Source organism: Doryrhamphus excisus, linkage group LG7 (assembly GCF_037039965.1).
Source record: "Doryrhamphus excisus strain RoL-2023G ecotype Guam linkage group LG7, RoL_Dexc_Guam_v1.1, whole genome shotgun sequence".
In the NCBI taxonomy this organism is placed as follows: Eukaryota; Metazoa; Chordata; class Actinopteri; order Syngnathiformes; family Syngnathidae; genus Doryrhamphus; species Doryrhamphus excisus.
In genome coordinates, this window is record NC_136363.1 from 405,906 (window position 1) to 425,304 (window position 19,399).

At 51.9% G+C, this 19,399-nt stretch overlaps 1 protein-coding gene and 1 long non-coding RNA gene across 2 annotated transcripts; both read left to right on the top strand.

Moving 5' to 3' along the window:
- Positions 1 to 2,378: 2,378 nt before the first annotated feature.
- LOC144899504 (uncharacterized) lies at positions 2,379 to 14,297 on the top strand. The gene is made up of 6 exons (XR_013627642.1): positions 2,379 to 2,907; positions 4,012 to 4,054; positions 4,253 to 4,360; positions 6,979 to 7,094; positions 7,201 to 7,330; positions 13,815 to 14,297. It is a non-coding gene; the product is annotated as an uncharacterized LOC144899504 (long non-coding RNA).
- A 1,230-nt stretch (positions 14,298 to 15,527) lies between these two features.
- Positions 15,528 to 18,796, top strand: LOC131101429 (uncharacterized). The gene is made up of 2 exons (XM_058046575.2): positions 15,528 to 15,688; positions 16,739 to 18,796. Exon 2 carries the CDS (start codon positions 16,777 to 16,779, stop codon positions 18,178 to 18,180), a length of 1,404 nt encoding a protein of 467 aa, XP_057902558.2. The 5' UTR covers positions 15,528 to 15,688; positions 16,739 to 16,776; the 3' UTR covers positions 18,181 to 18,796.
- The last annotated feature ends 603 nt before the right edge of the window (positions 18,797 to 19,399 follow it).

A 19,399-nucleotide genomic window follows, 5' to 3' on the forward strand; every position in this document is an offset into this window, starting at 1 on the left:
CCAGTTCCTGGAGGTCCTAATTGGCCAGGCGCTAGTTTAATAGTTGAATGGTGCCATTTATTAGCCAGGGTATACGAGCGTTAAGAAAATAAAAGTACAGTAATAGCTCAGCCATTGCTGCACGTGTGTGCGTACACGAGGCATGGTAATGCCGCGTTTATAACACTTGTCATTTTCAGCTCCGCGGCACAACTTCCTTTCCTGAATTTGCGTAAAACAGTCCCAACTTTACACATGGTTAATAATCATAACGAGCTGTCTATTGTTGTTTTTAAGGTTTTGTTAATGTGCACCTTTATCCGGAGTGATTGACAGGTGCTACAAAGACGCGAAAACAGAGTTGTCATACAGCCTTAAGGTCCTTGAACGTCACATTCGAGAAGCGACTCCAACCACTCACTGCACTCGACGTCCCATATGGCCGCGAACTGGAAACAGAGGTGAACTTAAAAGTAATAATAGTACAGCCACGGTGGAAAAAAGGCCAACACTCGAACAGTGTGCGTATTTTGACAAAGACGAGAGTCAGCCTTTTTGTGTCGGATTGCTGTTTTAAGCTAGCTTCACGTGCGGATGCTAGCAAAAGGGACCGCTCGGATGACGTTTGTTTCAATTAGCGTTTCCACATTGAATTATAGCATTTCCCGTTGCCATGAACCTTATAAAGTCATTAGAAATATAGTATCATATTCACCTGTTCAATGCATGCTGCGTACAAGTCTTAACAATATTTAAGTAGCTTTTTTATTAGAAAAAATCCTCTTTAGATGCCACACAAGGCGTCGTCCCGCCGTCTACCGGCAGAGGGCGCTGGTGTATCTTCGTCCACACATGACTGGCCTATTTCTTTTTGTGTCCCTGAAAGGCCTTTCAAGAAGAAATCATGGAGAAATCACCTCTTCGTTGAGGGCGACCAAATATACACAGTAAAGCAGCTCAGCTCCATTCAGCCATTTGTGTGAACATAAGCACAAGCGCTCATTTCATCATGTTTGCGTGCTGCAGTGCCTTGCATGACATGATGCATGACGCCCTTTTTGCAGAAGATGTGCGGTGAGGGTTGTCGTTTTAACAAAGTTTGGCACTGCACGAGAGGAAGCACAACCAGGCAAGATGCATCTTTAAAATGTTGCTGTCAGTCAAAGGTGGATTTGTTATGTCTTTGAGCCATGCTGTGGTTATGCTTTAGGAATGAAAACTTTATTGACAATTCACAAATGGCTCCGTTTACCATCGCTCAGTGATTGGACGGATAAACAAGTAGCAAAGTTTTGGTTTGACCAGCGCATGAAGAGCTGCTATTGGAAGTATCGATATTAAGTCTTGGTTACGATGAATTAGTTGTCTTGCTAACACGCCAATGGCATGCTAACACGCCAGTGGCATGCTAGCATGTCAATGGCATGCTAATATGGCAATGCATGCTAACACGGCAGTGGCATGCTAACACGTCAATGCATGCTAACATGTCAATGGCATGCTAATATGGCAATGCATGCTAACACGCCAATGGCATCATAACACGGCAGTGGCATGCTAACACCCCAATGCATGCTAACACGTCAATGGCATGCTAACCTGTCAAGTCAGCGTGTTTACTAACGTACGCTCTCGACACTACGCTCTCTGTCCGTCCGTCTAAGCTTGTTCCCCTCCCCCCGGTCCAGGTCTCGCTTCCCTTTTTTGTCCCCCTCGCCCTCTCCTTTCCCTCTCTCCTGCCTGCTGGCACTATTTCCAGAGGGCGAGCGAGGCAGCCACACACAGATGCGCAGTGAGAGAGAGAGAGAGAGAGAGAGAGAGAAGGGGCGGAGGGGTGGAGGGGATCAGACAAGACTTCCAGTTCAAGTGCACGTGAAGAAAACGAATAGACGCAGGCTAAAGGAATCGGGAACAAAAAGCTCCTTTCTACCTTCCTCCCTTCCTTTCCTTCCTTTCCTTCCCGAAAGGATGGAATAAGAAGGGCAAAGTACGCTAAAGGAGGTAAAGAATGATATATCCCCCTTCTTCTTCCTCCTCCCTCCGCCGACACACTCCTCCTCTATCCCTCCTCTATCCCTCCCTGCTGGATATTTCTCTTCTTCTCCCAGCTCTTGTTTCTCTCCCCTCCCACCTCCCGCCTCCCACCTCCCAGCACACACTGAGGACTCCTTCTGGGTCCGTCCCCTTCACGCTCTTCCTCTTCCTACTAGCCGCCTTCCCGAAGCCCGAGCCGTCAGGCTGGGCTGCCTTGCCTTGTGTTTCCCTCCGGCACCTTGAGGTCTTGCAGGATGGACTCCTTGGCTGGGGTGCTTTCTGTGGATGGGGGGGGGGGGGGCGCAGAGCGTGGTCTCGCAGAGAGAGGTAGGGGAAAAGACCGCCGGCACTAGCGAGGAAAAATGGGAGGGAGGGGAGAAAGCCAGGAGGGTGTGTGGGGGGCGGGTGGGGGTTGACCAGCAGGGGACGACCGGGCAGGAATCTGGAAAATCGCGGGAAAAGGGAGAAAAAGCCCCGTGGTCATCTGTGGAGACCACCTCGTGCATCGGTGAGGCGTTATCTACACTGCTCTTTTTGTCTACATATGTAGCCCCCCCCGCCCCTCGCCCCCGCCATCCATCCCGTGCATCTGTGTCGTCTTCTTCCTCCTGGAATTGGGATTCGCTCACGCTTCCACCGAGGCTTTGAACGGGAAGCACCCACTTTTTGGGGATGGGGGAGGTGGGAGGGGGTCTGCATTTGCGTCCATCCATGGGCGTCCGTGGTCTGGAGGTCGGCCCCACGCGTCACGCTTGAAATGTGGACTGGCAGGAGGAAGGATGCCAGTTTCTCCTGGTTTCTCCTGGTTTCTCCTGGTTTCTCCTGGTTTCTCCTGGTTTCTCCTGGTTTCTCCTGGTTTCTCTGCACCAAAGGACCAAAGGCTCCATCCGTCAGGTAAGGCTGCCTGCTCCTTTTGGAGGGAACTTGTCATGCTGGAATGGGAATGAATGTGGCATGCAAAGACGGAGCCCGCCCGCCATTGTCCCCTCGTGTGCAGATCGCCATGGGCGTGCTGGACCTCATTCATGATGTGGATCCATTCTAGCCACTAACAGTTGGCAGGGGGGAGCATCCAGAGTGGGCTTGCTGGCTGGCTGGCTGGCTGGCTGGCTGGCTGGCAGGCTGGCCTCCTTCGCTCCTGCCGTGTGTGCTGGCGCCGTCGGTGCGGGTGATTTTGATTGGACGAGTACGCGGCGATCTGACATGTGCGGATGCCGTGATCAGCCCGGCGAGGCGGATGGCTTTTGTTCAGCGGCGTCCTGACCTTGACCCCTCTGTGACCGCCACTAGAAGACCGGCGGCTTCCCTGGGAAATTGCGGCTTGAAGGTTCAGCGAGATAACCGTCCCGTCCCCGCGTCGTCTTTTTTTAACTCCCAAAGCAACCTCCAGCACCTCTCCATCATTCCTGAGGGGATTTGGCCGCCGTGGCCCCCCCAGGTTATGAAATATTACCCAGACAGACCTGCTGTTATGTAATCTTACATAACCGAGGCGGCGGCGGCGGCGCAGCGGGCTCGTGATCCAGGGGCTCTGGAGGAGAAGCTATATGGGTCTGCTTATGGAATGAACTCAGCGGCAGGGTCACCTGGGCCTTAAAGGGGAAGAGGCCCCAGCCGCCCGACGCCTGAAGACGTTTTATGCTCCCCCGGCCTCGGCGCTACACTTTCCCGACTTTCCCCCAACACCTCAGGCCTTTTTGCTGTTTGTGCCGTTTTGTCCAATGTTGGCGGCGCCACCAGACGACACGCCCACTAAGCCATCGTTGGCGTCTCCCTTTGGTGTCCACGGATACTGCTCAGTCTGGTGTGGGGCGGTCCAGCAGGACCTTCATTCACTCTACACTATGACCGCTGCTAGTTCCTTTTATTCGTGGTGCCATGGATGCTACAGGAGCATCCCGTGGCCTTCACCATGAAGCTCCACGGACTGCCTACCTTCTTCTCCTAGCATTTCACCCGCTGCTAACACTCACTCTCTGCTTCTTATTTCTTTTCCAGATTGGCTCTTCCACACAGACCCTGACGCCCACGTTGTCCTCAGGTAAGGTCACCTTCAGCTAAGATGGATGTATCAGCTCATACCAGTATTCACTCGTCCCTGGCTGTGACACGCCTCAATTATCGCTCCCCCACTGATCACTTTTTTCCAAAAGTAATTATCAATAATTGATGGCAATTTGGTGGTCGACCGCGGCCTATGATTAGAGCCAAAATATAATATAAGTGTTGTGGTCACCAGGCACCCTACTGAGCTAGCAGAGCCCCGCCCACACGCCATGGCTGAGGTGGACACGCCAGGGCTGAGATGAATGAAAACAAGCTTCTCCTCTTATTTCGTGTGGAAGTGGTAAGTCGTAGCTTCTGCAGCTTCTTTGTCTTTTCTTGTGTTGAGAATAAGTCAATTGGAGAGGCTAGCTAGTTAGGTCAGTAGCTAGCGGCAGCCATTTTTGTCCATGCAGTGATCTCGTAGCCTCTCATCACCTTTTCTCTTTCTATGGTTATCATCACACTCGTGGTCTTTGACCTGCAGCCTTCTGTGTTAGCAGCGCACAAACGGTGAAGCTAAAGCCCAACAGGCAAGCGGCCCTTCCTCCCGTCAGCGTTTGCTGCTAGGAGAAGCTAATGCTAAGTTGGGTTGGTGGCCGAGGTTGCGGCTGTAGGGAACGTCAATGTAGCATAGCAATAATGAAATTACTCCTCCCTGAGTCATCCTGTGGTGATTACGCTTGAGATATGTGAGCGCACACGTGTCCTACGTGTCCCCACCGGCGGCCCGCCTGAGACCAAAAAGCTGAACTAGCGGCAGCCATGTCAGCCCGAGGGTCATCGGTTGGTCACACCGCCACCGTCGGGACGCGAGCGTCTATAAAGAGCAGCCTGTGGTCTCGCATTGCAGGCGGCTCTGGCGATGCCTCACATTACATTTTATCTTTGTGCTGATGTCACCCCGCATGCCCCCGGTCAAGCGGCAGCCGCGGAGGAAGAAGCGTTCCATTCTGCCGGCGACACAATAGAGCCCTTCTTGTGCTCATATTTTCACAATGTGTTTTTGCAGGATCCCACACAAACCACACACATTGTCTCCACGCACACAGGCCGCTCATTCACACATGCTTCAGCTGTGTACTTTGACTTGGATTTGCTCGGCCAGGAACAGGAAGTGTGTTGGGAATAAGCCGCGGGTCGTCCGTTTCATTTTCACCATAATGTTTGGAAATGGAAGCAGAGGTCTGCTTTCTGCATTTCTTGCCCTGATATCAGCGTCATGTGCGTACTTGGGAGTGTCTGGGGGCACTGGGGCGGGGGCGCTTGCGGCACATTCACAACCTAGAGTCCATCCATGGCGACAGCACCTGACACAAACATCCTTACTGGTTCAAGGAAGCGTGCACCCTCATAAAAGAGACACCGACAGAGGTTTTACATACGTGTAGTAACAGCTACATTGACGATAACATGCATGGGTTTCACATACAACATACAACATACAACATACAACATACAACATACAACATACAACATACAACATACAACATACAACATAGACCATAGACCATAGACCATAGAAGGAAGCTCCAATATGTAGCCTTACCTTTGGTTAGCCGCCTGAGGCGTTGGGAGCCGCTGTATGCTCAAGCTAGTGGCTAGCATGCTAATGGCTAGCCTGCTAGCAGCCAGGTGTCGCTACGCCACCAACATAGTAGTCGGGCATAACAATGTTGATGATAATAATAATAATAACAATGTGCTTCATATGCAGATGACGTGATGGACATGGAGGAGGAGTAGGTGTGTCCCATCTGGTGCATCGCTAGCTGCCTCTTTTCCCCTCTGATTATAACTTTACAAGGCCGAGAAAAGAGAAAGACGTGATGGTGTCTTCCATAGGGATTACGGACGATGGAGAAAAGACTTTTCCTTTCACGTTAGAATCCAAGCTGCTCGGCGACAGCAGCCCTATAAGAGGCGCTATCATCGGGTGCGCCTCATGTCTGCAGGGACAACTGGGTAGTTGCGTTATTTTGGATTCAGCGGCATCACCTTTTTGCGTGCTGACCACTACCAAAGCCACGCCCACTGGCACACATGAACCCACCTGAAAACGCCGCAGATGATGTTCCCTGCAGCGGTGGCTCGGCATGGGTTAACATCGGAGAGGAATGCGTCCAGGGGGAATTCCTCAGCCCCGCGCGACTAGGTCGCCGCTGACGGGGAGTCTGACACCTATTTTAGCACAGCACCCGCGTCTCGCCGACTCCCCGGTCCACTCCCCGGTGGCTCCTTTTGCCGTCCCTCTCTCCTTCCTTCCACCGTCTTTTGTTCCTGGCGCTCGCTCTTTGTCTGCCGCTTAGCTAAGCTGTCTGTCTCTCAGTCACGCCAGCCATCTTGGCTTGGCCTACTTTGCCCTCGCTTCTTCACGCTCATTCTGGCGTTTACGTGCCACCGCATACTTTTATATCCTCTTTGGGCTTTTTCCTGCCGCACCTCAGTCCGACGACTTGGCTGCCTTTTTTTGGTGCTGCATCAGGTTAGCATCCAGCGAGAGAGCGCAAAGAAATACACATGGCCTATTTGTCATTCATGCGGCGTGTTAGCATGCATACTGTATGGCGGCGGCTCGTGCTGCTCATCCATCATTCATGTAGCCAGCCACTGTATGCTATCTGGATATCTGGATATGTGTACAGACACGCTGCCAGCCACACCCCCGCCACCTCGCCGGGTTGCTTTCACACTGACGGACAGGAAGCAGCAAACCCCTGCACGCTTTAAGGCACCTGGAGCCGGAAGACCCTCTGCTTGCCCGCGTCATGCTGCTGGCTTCCTCCATGGTCATTTCCCACATGCGTGTAGCTAGCTACAAGCTGGCAGATTGACAACATTAGCTCTGTGCTCCATCTAAGCTAGAAAGATATTTTTATTGATCAGGCCAGTCACACGTGACAAGATTTGTGTGTCTCACAGGCGCCGGCCCTGGGAAAATGATGGATAAAAGGATCCATAAACGAAGACCAAGCAGCCTGAGTATGCAGCCACGTGCACATTTCCACATGGATCCATAGAACATCGGCATGAACGGGGTGAGCCCTTTTGCAGTCCTGCAGTCTCTTTGTCTGGGTGGGTGGAGGCGGGGCCACTAGCATACAGAGTGTGGAGAGTACATTGCATGTTCTGATCTTCTTAAAGGTCCTGTCCCGGTAGGCCCCGCCTCCTGTGTCGCGTGGTGACAGCCCCGGTCTCCGTGGACGACAGCGACCGTACGTGTGCTTGTGCTCCCTGCCATCCAGTGCATGACGGGACGAGGCGGCGCCACAAGGTGAGACACGAGTCGCGGCGTGCCGTGGTGCCGCGATGTCAACGCCGCCTGCCTCAGACGTCCCCGTGGCCTGTCTGCCCGTAGGACGCACACGCCAAAGCACGTTAAAGGCCTGGCCATGCAGCTCATGGGGACAGAGAGGCAGATGGAGCGGCGGGGTCGGGGGGGGTGGGGGGGTTTGAGTGCCTGAGGTTTTCTCTCACACGCACCTGAAATGGAATCTTTCCTTCCTGTGGAGTTTATTTTCCTGTAAAGTCAAGTCATCAGATGAAGCATCACTGCAGCCTTTTCTCCTCGCCGCACCCACCGCCTCCCCCTCGCCGCCTCCCCCTCGCTGCCTCCCCCTCGCTGCCTCCCCCTCGCTGCCTCCTTTGGTATCCATGGCCACCGTCCTCTCCGCTTAGCTAGTGGTGTGAAATCGCCAAAGGTGGAAGGATAGCGTGAGCTAGTGGAGGGACCGCTGAGCTGAGCTGGCCGCCCGGGACCAGACCCCGTTCTCCATGCCGAGGTGAGATTGATGGGCGGCTCCAGCGAAGGATCGCTGTGGCGCCATCAAGGCCTCTGGCGTTCTCGGACATTTGCCACCTAGTGTTCGGTCAATGGAATCAAGCACTTATGTAAAGGAAGTACGCCATTGGAAGGCTTCGTCACACTTGAAAGGTCCAAAGCGTCTATTTCAAGGCCGCCGCCAATTACACTCCGTGCGTAATTTCTCCCACGTATCACGTACGCCGCACTCCAAGCTAACCCAGGCATTTAGCAACCAAAAGGCAGAAGAACCTTGAGCAGACAATCAGAAGCGAGTGCAGGTTTACAAGTACTCAGCGCCGCCATCACTTCAAAGTCTCTTTCACTTCCGACTCCCAGATGGCTCGCCACGCTTTGATCTCTCGTCCGAGGCACGGCGAGCTAAGCCCAGCTAGGCTGAGCGCTGCCGTTGACAATGGCGGCTCTGATAGCCTCGCTGAGTGGACATGATCAATCGGTGGCTGCTAAGGTCCAGCGCTCGGCTGCGATGGCATTAGTTAGCCACCATAGCATTAGTTAGCCACCATAGCATTAGTTAGCCACCATAGCATTAGTTAGCCACCATAGCATTAGTTAGCCACCATAGCATTAGTTAGCCACCATAGCATTAGTTAGCCACCATAGCATTAGTTAGCCACGAACGCTTCTCCAACGCTTTTCTCCCAAACGGGAGGTCAACCTCCCGACACGCTTGGGGTGAAACCACCTTCCTGCTCCGCGATCGACTTTGGACAGGAGCAGATGTCTCCGTGTTGATCATCGTCACGCCACAAATGGAAGGAAGAAGCAAACGGCCAACACGTGGCGCTCTCTCCCTCGGCTTCACATCCATCTGGATCCATTTGTTTGCTATTGATCCTGCACCCCGCCCTCTGCCGCAGTGGACAAACCCAAGGACACGCCGCTACCGGCGTGGCTGAGCACAACTCCCACCCCCCCAGAATGAGATGGAAACAGACGCCAGCGGTCCGTGAACGTGTCTGCTCCTCGGGGCCGTTCCTTCATCATTCCAGCGTTGTCTGATGGCACGCGTGAGCGCCGTCCTTATTGATTCTCCTAGCGCCGCACGCAAGGTCATCAGACCGCCTTGGCGTCTTGACACTCTGTAGCCTACGTCAGGTTAATCAACCACTTCCTGCTGGCTGCCATGACAACAGACTGTTGGTCCTGCCCTCCTTTGGGTTGAAAGCGGGTGTACGTACACGTGCTGATGGGGGGGGTCAACGCTACTCATATCATCACTTGACTTTTAGAATGACTGGACGAGGACAGGCGAGGCCAAGATGGCGTCTAAGACCCCGTGCCTCCTGTCTTTGTTGATGCTGCTGTCTCCGTCCTGCGCTATGCTAATCGCGTGCGTGATGCTCCGCTGATTTCAGGAATGCAGCGGCCACTCAGAAGAGAAGATCCCTCAGTGAGACCAGCCATGGGAAAATCCCCACAGCGCCACTCCGCCCACTCCGCCCGTGAGGCCATTTGCTTTGGCAGAATGACCTTCTTCCCTTGGTGAGGCCATCAGATCAGAGCGCTTCAACGGACGGAATCTGTTGTATGAATCCTCGGTTCCACGGCAGACGTGGCTGCAGCCGCCCGCTTGCTTTCCCATGGGCAAGCGCAGAAAGGATAGATTCCTATTTACTACCCCACAAAAGGTGCCTGTCATCATTTGTCAGCCGCCTCTTCTTGTGGGGGCGTGCCCCATTGAGCCCGTGCCAAAGCCGGCGTCCGTGTGGAGGAACACGGCTCCTTTCTAAGCGTGCGTCACAAATATACGGCGTGGTGCATTTTCACACACGCGGGGCATGCGCACACCCAGCCAGTAGCGCTTGACAACCGTGCCCTAGCAACCGGCGGGCCGGGTGCCAAGTCATGGAGTTGGCCTGCTGTTGGTTCCCATGGCAATGCTTCCTGCCTTCGTAAATAACATACCAGGAGCGCCACACAATCCCACATTTATTTTTCCCATCTCGCTGAGGAGGTGCACAAACATGGCGGCCGGCGAGCCAAGCTCACGCTACCTCTTCCTGAAAAGGAAGCACGGAGGTGATTTAGGCTGTAGACTAAACTAAAGGCGAGGCTAAAACCGTGTCATTCATGCTAATGTTAGCGGAGAAAGAAAAAGAAGTATGGAAGTGATTGTACACAAAGGAGTGTTAATATCAGCTGTCTCTTTGGTCTTAGCATCAGCCACGCCAAAGTGACTTTCCCTTCTTCTTCTTCTTCTTCCTCTGCTGTTTTGGACGAGCACCGGAAGGGCTGGAAATATAGAAATTGAAGTGTGGCTACAGCTCCATCTCAGAGGGCCCAAGGCGGGACCCCCCCCCCTCCGCCTGGCCTGGCTGGCAAAGAGCTGGCTGCCACCGGCACCACCGTGCCGCATTCCGCCGTGCTCGGACTGTCAATGAGACACGGGGCGAGGTTTAGAGGGGGCGGCGGCGGATGGATTGTGGGCACAAAAGAGAAAAGTTGTACAAAGATTGGGCAAAGGAGAGCTACCCGGGGGAGGTGGGGAGGTGAGAGGAGGGCCAGGCAAGGGGGGGGGCTGACAGCGTGGCGGGGGCGGGGCGGAGAGTAGAGCTGAGGTGAAGCAGCCCGTCTCTGTCAAGCATACGCAGCTGCTACACTTCCTACAACACCTACTTCCATTTCATCACGTTCCCTCAATGGCTCCCACAATGGCTCCCACAATGGCTCCCACAATGGCTCCCACAATGGCTCCCACATTGGCTCCCACATTGGCTCCCACATTGGCTCCCACATTGGCTCCTACATTGGCTCCCACATTGGCTCCCACATTGGCTCCCACATTGGCTCCCACATTGGCTCCCACATTGGCTCCCACATTGGCTCCCACATTGGCTCCCGTCTTGTTTGGATCCCGCCGGAATGAATAGAGAAGCCTTGGGAGACGTTGCCGCCCTTAATGGGAGGCCCCCGTTGACTCCACGCTGCAATCAATGTCAAAGCACTGCCACTGACTGCTCACCACGGCCCCGCCTGGATGTGGGCGGCCATTTATGACCAGGACAGTGTCGCTTCTGCCCATCACTCACAGACGCCAATCATCTTCTGGTTTCATCCCTTCCAGGCCTCGCCCGGCCGTATGGCACCGTAGTCTTACTGAAGTCCTCAGAGCAGCATTCCTTCTCACAAGTGTAAAAGGAAGCTAACCTTCCTGAAGCCATTGCTCAGGCCAGTGTTTCCGTCAACATGCTTAGCCATTACAAGCGTAATAAGAAGTCAAGCTAATGCAGTGTGCATCCAGTAAATGAAGCAAAGGACACGATGAGGCATCTGGTCTGTGGGGGTGGGGGGGTGTTGGAAGTTTGGAATGACAATGGAGCGCTGAGGCACGGAGGCGCAGAGGCGCCAGTGCCAAATCCAACCTTTTGAGGACGTGGAAGATTGGCGAAGTAGGTCAGGCAGACGCCTACAGTGAGCCACGGCAGGTTAAGTGCTCGTCATGTTCCAATGGAGGGCGGGGGGGGGGGTCTTGCCTTGCCTTCAGGTAGGAGGCGAGGGGGGGTGGGGTCCTGCGTGCCCCCACAAGAGGGACCCATGTTTGCTTTCCTTTCCGTCTGGCCCCTTGTCTTTCTGGATTCTTCCGTTGGCTAAAGCGTGACTTGTGGCGAGCGGGCGGATGCGGCGAGAGGACGTCCAAAGAAGGAGAGACAGGAGGTGCTCTGCAGCGTGAGGTAGTTGGTTGTATGGTTTCGCATCATAAACAGCCTGGAGATAACTGTACAACCTTCTAGCTTTCCCTGCGGTGTCGCCAAGTCTTCACACAGCCTGCATTCTTCTTCAGCGCCAACCAGCACCACCTTTGGTTCCTGAGGGAACCTCAGACGCTTTATGGTGTCCAGCAGAAGGGACCGTAGATCGTACGTGGTTCATAGTAATAGTTGATGACAAAGTGTCTGGGTGAGCGGAGGCCAGGGAAGCAGCGTATTTCGGTCCCGTCCCGCCACCAGATAGTGGGGCGCATGAGGACGTGAGTGCCAGCAGCTGCTACGGAATTCCCGTCTTTCAGCACAAGAGCGCGGGACAATGTCTGGTGTTCAATGCCTTGTGTGGGTGCTGCTCACTGCTCACAGCGAGTGCGATTCCCGTCTTCTATGTCCTCACGGGTTGTTGAGCTCACGGTGAACTTGCTTGCCGCCGCCCCTCCCTGCTTTGTCCCCCCAGTGTGTCTGGCGAGTGGCTCAGACGCCCGGTATCCGCATTGCGTTGCAGCGCTCCAGCAGGAGGGAAAAGCACGTATCAGCAATCTGCAGGGCGCTGCTCTGTGTGTGTGTGTGTGTTGGGGGGGGGGGGGGGGGTGCAAAGCACAAATATTCATCACCCGCCTTCTTAGAGGCCAAGATTTGCTGTCACCCCCTCTTGTCACGTGCACTTAACACTTTAGGGGAAGTTAGCAGGGATGTTGCGGTCATTCCTCCCTTCTTATCCGACCCCCCGCCCCCCCCCGCCCCCACCCCACCCATCCTGAGCCTCCTCACAGGCTGGCGGTCATGATGAGAAAGACTCACGCCTTGCCTTTGTGTCAAGGCAACACTGCAAGACGGGCGAGACAGGACGTCACGCCTGCAAAAAATGGGAAGGGGTTAGGACTCGGAGAGAGAGAGAGAGAGAGAGAGAGAGAGAGAGAGAGAGAGAGAGAGAGTGGTGTGATGGGGAGAGAGAGAGAGAGAGAGCAAGAGAGAGAGAGGGGGAAGGATGAAAATGAGACGGAGCAGAGGGAGGCGGGGACAGAGAAGCAAGAGAAGAAGAAAGAGCTGGTGATGCTGCATGCTTGCATAAGTATCTGTGTGTGTGTGTGTGTGTGTGTGTGTGTGTGTGTGTCTGTGTGTGCGTGCATGTGTGTGTGTGTGTGTGTTGCATGTAAGTGACACAGATTTATGAAAGGAGGTGGTCACAGATGGAGGAGGGGGGAACATGGTGTTGGTACCAGATAATGGAATCAAAGCAAGTGTGTGTGTGTGTGTGTGTGTGTGTGTGTGTGTGTAGTCTACCTTGCCCGCTCGGACTCGGCAGGGAGAATTAGCGATCAGTGTGACTTGGCAGAGGCAAACGGCCACAAAGCAGAGCAAGAGGGGAGACAATAAGAGGCGACTAGACGGGTGGAATCTATGTAGAAATGTGTAGGCTTGATTGAAGCGTCCCCAACTGCTGGATTCATCTTTTTTTTACCCCAGGGGGAAAGGGATCAATAGCTGGCGCTACGCTACGGGTGTGTGTGTGTGTGTGTGTGTGTGTGTCTTGCGGCGGCAGAGATGTGTCTACGTAAAGGAACACACGCAAGAGCAACGGCCAGTCGGGAAACGACACCCGACGGGCAGCGTGACGGATGGCCAACCAGTTCGTCGTCTTCTTCTCTGCCATACCCGTGCGGGCTTTTGTAGACATTCCAGCGAGCGAGGCGGGAGGAAAATGTTGACAAAGAGGAAGCGGAGGGCGGCACGTTTATTCCTCGCACCTGGCCACGCACGCACCTCTGACGTGCAGCCGTGCAGCCGTGCCTCACGTCCGCCATGTGGCTTCTGGCGGCGTCAGGCTTGTGTGACATTTATTTTGTCTGGGGAGTAAATCATGTTTCAAAAACCCCTTCAAGGCTGAGCATCTCCTGTCATGGGGGAGTGATTGCGTAATCCTGGGAGATCACAAGGCCTGCAGGAAATCCAAGCGGACAGCCTCGTCTGCGGCGGCTCGGAGCCACAGCTGTGTGAGATATTTCATGCTTGAGCCGAGCGTGTGCGCCCGCCATCTCCGCCATCGCGACTTAGCGCTCAACGTGGCGCGGCCGGCCGTATGGTCTTACCATATGTCAGACGTGCGTCCATACATGACGCCGCTACGCCTTGCTCTGTGCCAGGCCGGCTTGGACCGTCGACCAGCAGGGGAGCACAATGAAACTATTTCATCTCATCTCACTCGTTGTTGTTTTTTCCTGTTGCAGAGACGCCATCCAGTCCAGGCGCCGCAGGTACGGACGACGCAGACTGCGGCGCACCAGGAATGCACCAGGAATGCACCAGGAATGAGCAGCGGCATCTTTTCCTGGGAGCACTGGGACTCGTGGTGGCTTTTTCCCGATGGCGTGTGAGGACACGGCGTGTTCCGCGTGATTCATTGTCCCTGAGACCCTTAACCTGTGATGACATGGAAGGTCACAGGTGAGGTCCTTGGGAACAAAGACACATGCAGGTGCATCCGCAGGCCACGCCCCCTCGCCTAACTGCACTTTAAGCCTTGAAGGAAACGCCACGTGGATGTCCCAAAGGGGGCAGTCGCTCTTGGCTGCCTTTGGTGCTTCCAACACAAAAATAATAAGACAGCCGAAGGTCGCGACCCCGATGTTAAATATAGTCCACTTTCATGCAGCCATTGAATAATCTGTTGTAATGTCACACAATAAATAAACAATAAATGCTCTTTTTGGACACAGACTTGTTTGTCCTCCTTGCATATTTAGCACAGTAGCGACGCCTGGACCAGCCATCAGGTCTTTTTGTGGACCAGACGCCCTCAATGACACGGAGCCCCGGTGTGTCTGTGCTTCCCGGTGTAGCTGACATTGATTGTGCGGGAGCCAGACTGAGACACATTAGTACCCAGCTCGCTCCCGCTGCTGAAAAACACATTAACTGGCTGCATTGGGAGCCCTGTCTGGTAACCATGGCAAAGCACACGAGGGGGGGGGGGGTTGAGACGGGGCAGTGGGTTCAACGTGCAGCCTCTCAGGGCTTGTCTCTCCCAAACGCTACTTTCCTTTCCCGCGGCCACGTCTGTCATTCCCCCCTCCTTTTGGAGCTGACTCGTCTCTTCTCCCCGCTTGCTGTGTTTGCGTAGCTTTTTTTTCTCTGGCTCACACCTCCCTGCGTTTGTCTTGGTGATGCTGACCTCATTGCTCTGGCCTCACCTCGCACTCCACCCCCTCTGCACCATTATCTGCCTCCCACTCATTTTTCACTCGTTTTTTTGTTGGTCAATATGCTTTGCTCTGGTGGAAAGGCCCTTACTTGCTGGACCACATACCCGTGATATTTGTTTTTATGCGTACGTATGTTTGTACGCGTAGGACTTTTGATATGCCATGCTGTTGCTGTGACACTTGACATTGGACCTTCAATTATTAAGATTAGGATTACTGTATTACATTCAAAAACGGTCGTGTGTGAGTCGGTCTGCCGGTTTCTTCAAAACAACCAAGGATGGGTTTATTATATGAATATAAATATGCTGCACATTTAATATATATTAACAATATCCAACTCCCATAGTACACATTCATTTTGAAGATGTACAAACTGACTCAAGAAAGTATCACTTGCATAGAATTTAAATTGTTTTGTTTTATTTCTATTTGAAGATGGAATAGAACAGAGCTAACAAGTTTGAATAATTGTGTACATATATATATATTTTATATATAATATACAGTATACAGCTAGTGAAATCTCGTGTGCTACTGTAAAAACAAATTCTCAAAAACAAATAATATATTCTATTCTTTTCTCTTATGAAATAAAAATATTATTATTATACGCACGTTTAATGGCATTCTACTTTCCTCAACTTTCTTCTTCAATCAGTACATATTATTCATTGGTTTTAGTTCCGGTCTAAAAGGGATCTGGGAACCAAAGCAAATCCAAATTTGTGTTCCTACCCGAGGCACTTGTAAGTGACGGACTACCGGAAACGATAGCAAATATATTACCGCCGTCACAGCCATAATAATTGGCGCTTTTTTGAGGTTCCCCAGTCGACATCTTTTATTCACTGTTTTGTCCTGAATCAAATCAACGGCATCTTGGGGCTATCCAAACGGTAGGCGATTCACATTCGGTCGAATGTAGCATTTTAAAACCTCGTCTTTGCCAGCTAGCTTGTTCGTCTGCCCGCCGTTGTCGATTTTGAAACTGACTATCACCTGGAAAACAGTCTGTTCCATAATCATAGCGATTGTTGGATAAAATTGTGTGTATGTGTCCTCGGTTAATTCGTCTAATATTACCGTCCGCGTTGGTGTTTTTTTAAATATTACGTGTAACTAAAGGCTTAAGAACGCAGCGAGAATGTAAGTGTTTTTTTGCCTTGTTATTATTGCTACTTTCCGAAACACTTGACTGGCGCTACACCTTCCCGCCGTTGTTGCCCAGGAATTAGACCGAGTCATGCTAAACACGCCCTCCTAACAACAGCAACAGCGGCGATAAATTAATACTACGCAGCTAGAATATTTTATGGAATATTAAGCCTCCATTTTAAATATTATTGGAATATATTTATGATTATTCCGCACGTTTTTTTGTTCTGAGGCGGTGATGGTGCCGTTTTTCCTGTTCGGGAAAATGGCGAAAACAAAACAATCTCAAACGATAAATTATGGCCTGTTAAACGTAGCTTTTTATTTCTTTTGTAGGCACATTGATAATGATTTAGTATTTTTATGTTTCGCCAATTACGCAGATTATCACTCTTAAATAAAAAAATACAAGTTTTAATGTAGCTTAATAGTGATCATTTTAAAATATGTATTGGTTAAAATTAATTGCATTTAAATGTACGGTTTGAGTCTTATTCAACCACAAAAAGTACTCCACAAAGTAAGAACATGAATAATTCTCCAGGTTTTAACTCCAGTTCGTGCTTGGATATTTTGTTGCCAAAATGAATGAAGCTCACGTAAGATGTGATAATATTCAGTGATATCATATCATGTTAGCCATATCAACTAAGAAAATCATTGATTGTGTATTTGCATTTTTTTCTACTGGCCAGCAGAGGGCAGCACCAGTAGTACCTCCTCAGTGCCTCCTCCTGCTTTAACCTGAGACTACTTGTTTTGTGATCATCATTGCAATGTGTGCGTTCCAGATGCCCATCTAATTGCAGTCCGAGCGGACAGCAGCGGAATGGAAGAAGCATTGACAGTGATTGAGGAACAAGGAGACATTCTAAACAAAGAAGAGTCCGGCGAAGAAAATTCCGATAACAGTTTTGTGAAAAGAGGCAGGGGAAGACCCAAAGGTTCTAAGAAGCTGCAGGTCAGCATTCCAGATTTAAACCTCATGGAGCTCGTGTCTGGCATTTCCAACAGTGGACCCGCACTGGGATTCAAGACTTTGGACAGCGGGGAAGAGTACACTCCCAAAAAGAGAGGCAGGCCAAAGGGGTCCATGAGCAAACGCTCTGCCGAAAAGGCTCCAAACAACAGCGGCTCCGAGGAACCGAAAAGGGGACGGGGTCGCCCCAAGGGATCTGGTAAGCGCAAAGCGGAAAACATCTCCAGTGATGATGAAAGTTACGAATGGGCGCCGAAGAAGAGAGGCCGACCGAAAGGTTCTGGCAAAAAGACACCTCAGAGCAAGGAGGTGGAGTTGGATGACAACGGAGTCCCAAAGACTCCAAGGGGCAGAGGAAGACCAAGGAAGAGTAGCTCGGAGCGGAAGCAAATGCCAGCAGATGACCCTCTGCGCCCGAAGAGAGGGCGAGGACGTCCAAAAGGTTCCATGAACAAGAAACCCTTTCTTGAGGTCCACTTTCAAGCAGGACGCCCACGGAGAAAGCATATTCCTCCTTCCAGGTTGGAGATACGCCTTCCCCGAAAGACGGGGAAGCGTGGGCGACCCAGAAAGGAGATGTCCCGCAGGGGCCGCCCGAGGAAGTACCCCTTGCCATCATCCACCGAGGAGTCCAAAAAGGCGCGTGTGTGGAAACCTCTGGGCAGGCCAAGGAAGCATCCCCTCTCTGCTAGCCCGGGGCCAGCCGGAGGAGGTCCGAAGCGGGGGCGAGGTCCGAACCGGGGCCGAGGTCGCCCGCGCAAGTTGGAAGCTAAAAAAGGTGCCCACTTACGCAAGTATGACGGCCCCCCACGAAAAAGAGGCCGTCCAAGAAAGTATCCCGCAACGGGGGAGTCCCCGAAGCCAAAGGTATGGAAGCCCCTCGGGAGGCCCAGGAAGTATCCTCTTGTGGAGCCTCCAGAAGGAGCCCCAGAAGCCCCGCGCCGCACCCCGGGTCGACCTCGCAAGTCAGAATCCAAGAGAGGCGCCCACTTGCGCAACCCCAACCCCACGCCGCGCCCCCCCAAGCCCACATTAGGTGCAGACGGCACGCCGCGGAAAAGGGGCCGCCCCAAGGGATCGGTCAACAAGAGCAAAGTCCAGAAGGAGGGCCAGCACGACAGCGAGCCCTGGAACCATTCCGACACCGACGCCGCCACCGCAGACGCCGAGGAGGAACAAGTGGCAGACCTGCCCGCTGACGAGGGGGAAGACGAGGGGCGCCTAGAGATGGAGGACGGGGATGCTCAGGAGTGACATCCCTCCCCCCTTCGACGCTGTGCTGACCAGGCTTGATGAACAATCCACAAGCTGCGGTCTTGGAGGACTTGAAACAAGTCAAGGTGTACACTTGTAGTTGTGATCCATATGAAAAAACAAAACATTTTAGTCTGGTAACTTAGCTATTCTTCTACCGACTAACCTTTTATTTCTTTGACATTAAGTCTTACTAGACCTTTTTGGGATTCTTTTAGATTTTAGTTGTCTTAGCTAGATGTAGTCCACTAAGATAGTGTGCCAGGCCATTTGTAGTCCAAATAAACCCTAGAGAATCTTTGCTTTTGCTTTTTAACACCCAGAAGCGTCCTCAAGACGCTGAGAAAAAGGACAAAAAAATAACTTGGTAAGATGATTTCCACCAGCACATTTCCTAGTTTAGCTCCGCTGAAGACTAAAAGCTTCAGTGTGGCGCCATGTTTAGTCCAAATCTTTTGTGTGCTTTTCTTTCCTTCCGACTTAGTCTGGCTGGTAGCAGGACGGAACGGTTATTGACACCTTTCATTGATAGCCAAAGCTTTGAATGTACCTCGGCTTTTTTTTTGGTTTTTTTTACTACTTCTGGCTTTTAGTCACATGTATTATTGCTTGACAACGTGTGCTCTGTTTAAACGCCTTCCTGCCATGAAGATTTCTCCCTCTATTTGGACTTTTCATTTGTAAATGTTTTTCACTTTAGTGTGTGTGTCTCTCACCCCCTCCCTCCTCCCTCTACCCCCCCCCCTCCCCACGTAGCTGTTGGATATTTTTCATACTGTCAGGAGATTCAAGTCTTTGTTTTTGGCTTTTTTACCTTGGAATTATTTGTTGTTCAAATCGTGTCTTCAGCTTCATTTAATGCTCGGGTCACTGAAAGACGTTTAACGGCCAACCTCTCAATCACATCATGTCAATGATTGTTTTCATGAAAAGAGAAAAAAATACAAATCCATTCAAATTCAAACCTTGGGGAAAAATGAAAGGATTTTTGTGTTTTCAACAAGAAGCCAATAATTTGTAAAATATGTTCTTGAAATAAAACGTTGACCTTGTTGTTTTAATCTTTTGGCTGGTTATTGATTGGAATTGATTGATTAGCCCTCCCTGGGCAAACATGCGTTGAAATAAAGCTACATGAACTTCCCAAGACACTGCCTTGCCTTCACCTCAAAGCAGAGCAGAGTGGGACCTCTTCACGCTCACCTGCTCTGGAGCGGAG

Coding starts and splice junctions, on each gene's coding strand:
- LOC131101429 (XM_058046575.2), top strand. CDS start 16,777: ATGGAAGAAGCATTGACAGTGATTGAGGAACAAGGAGACATTCTAAAC.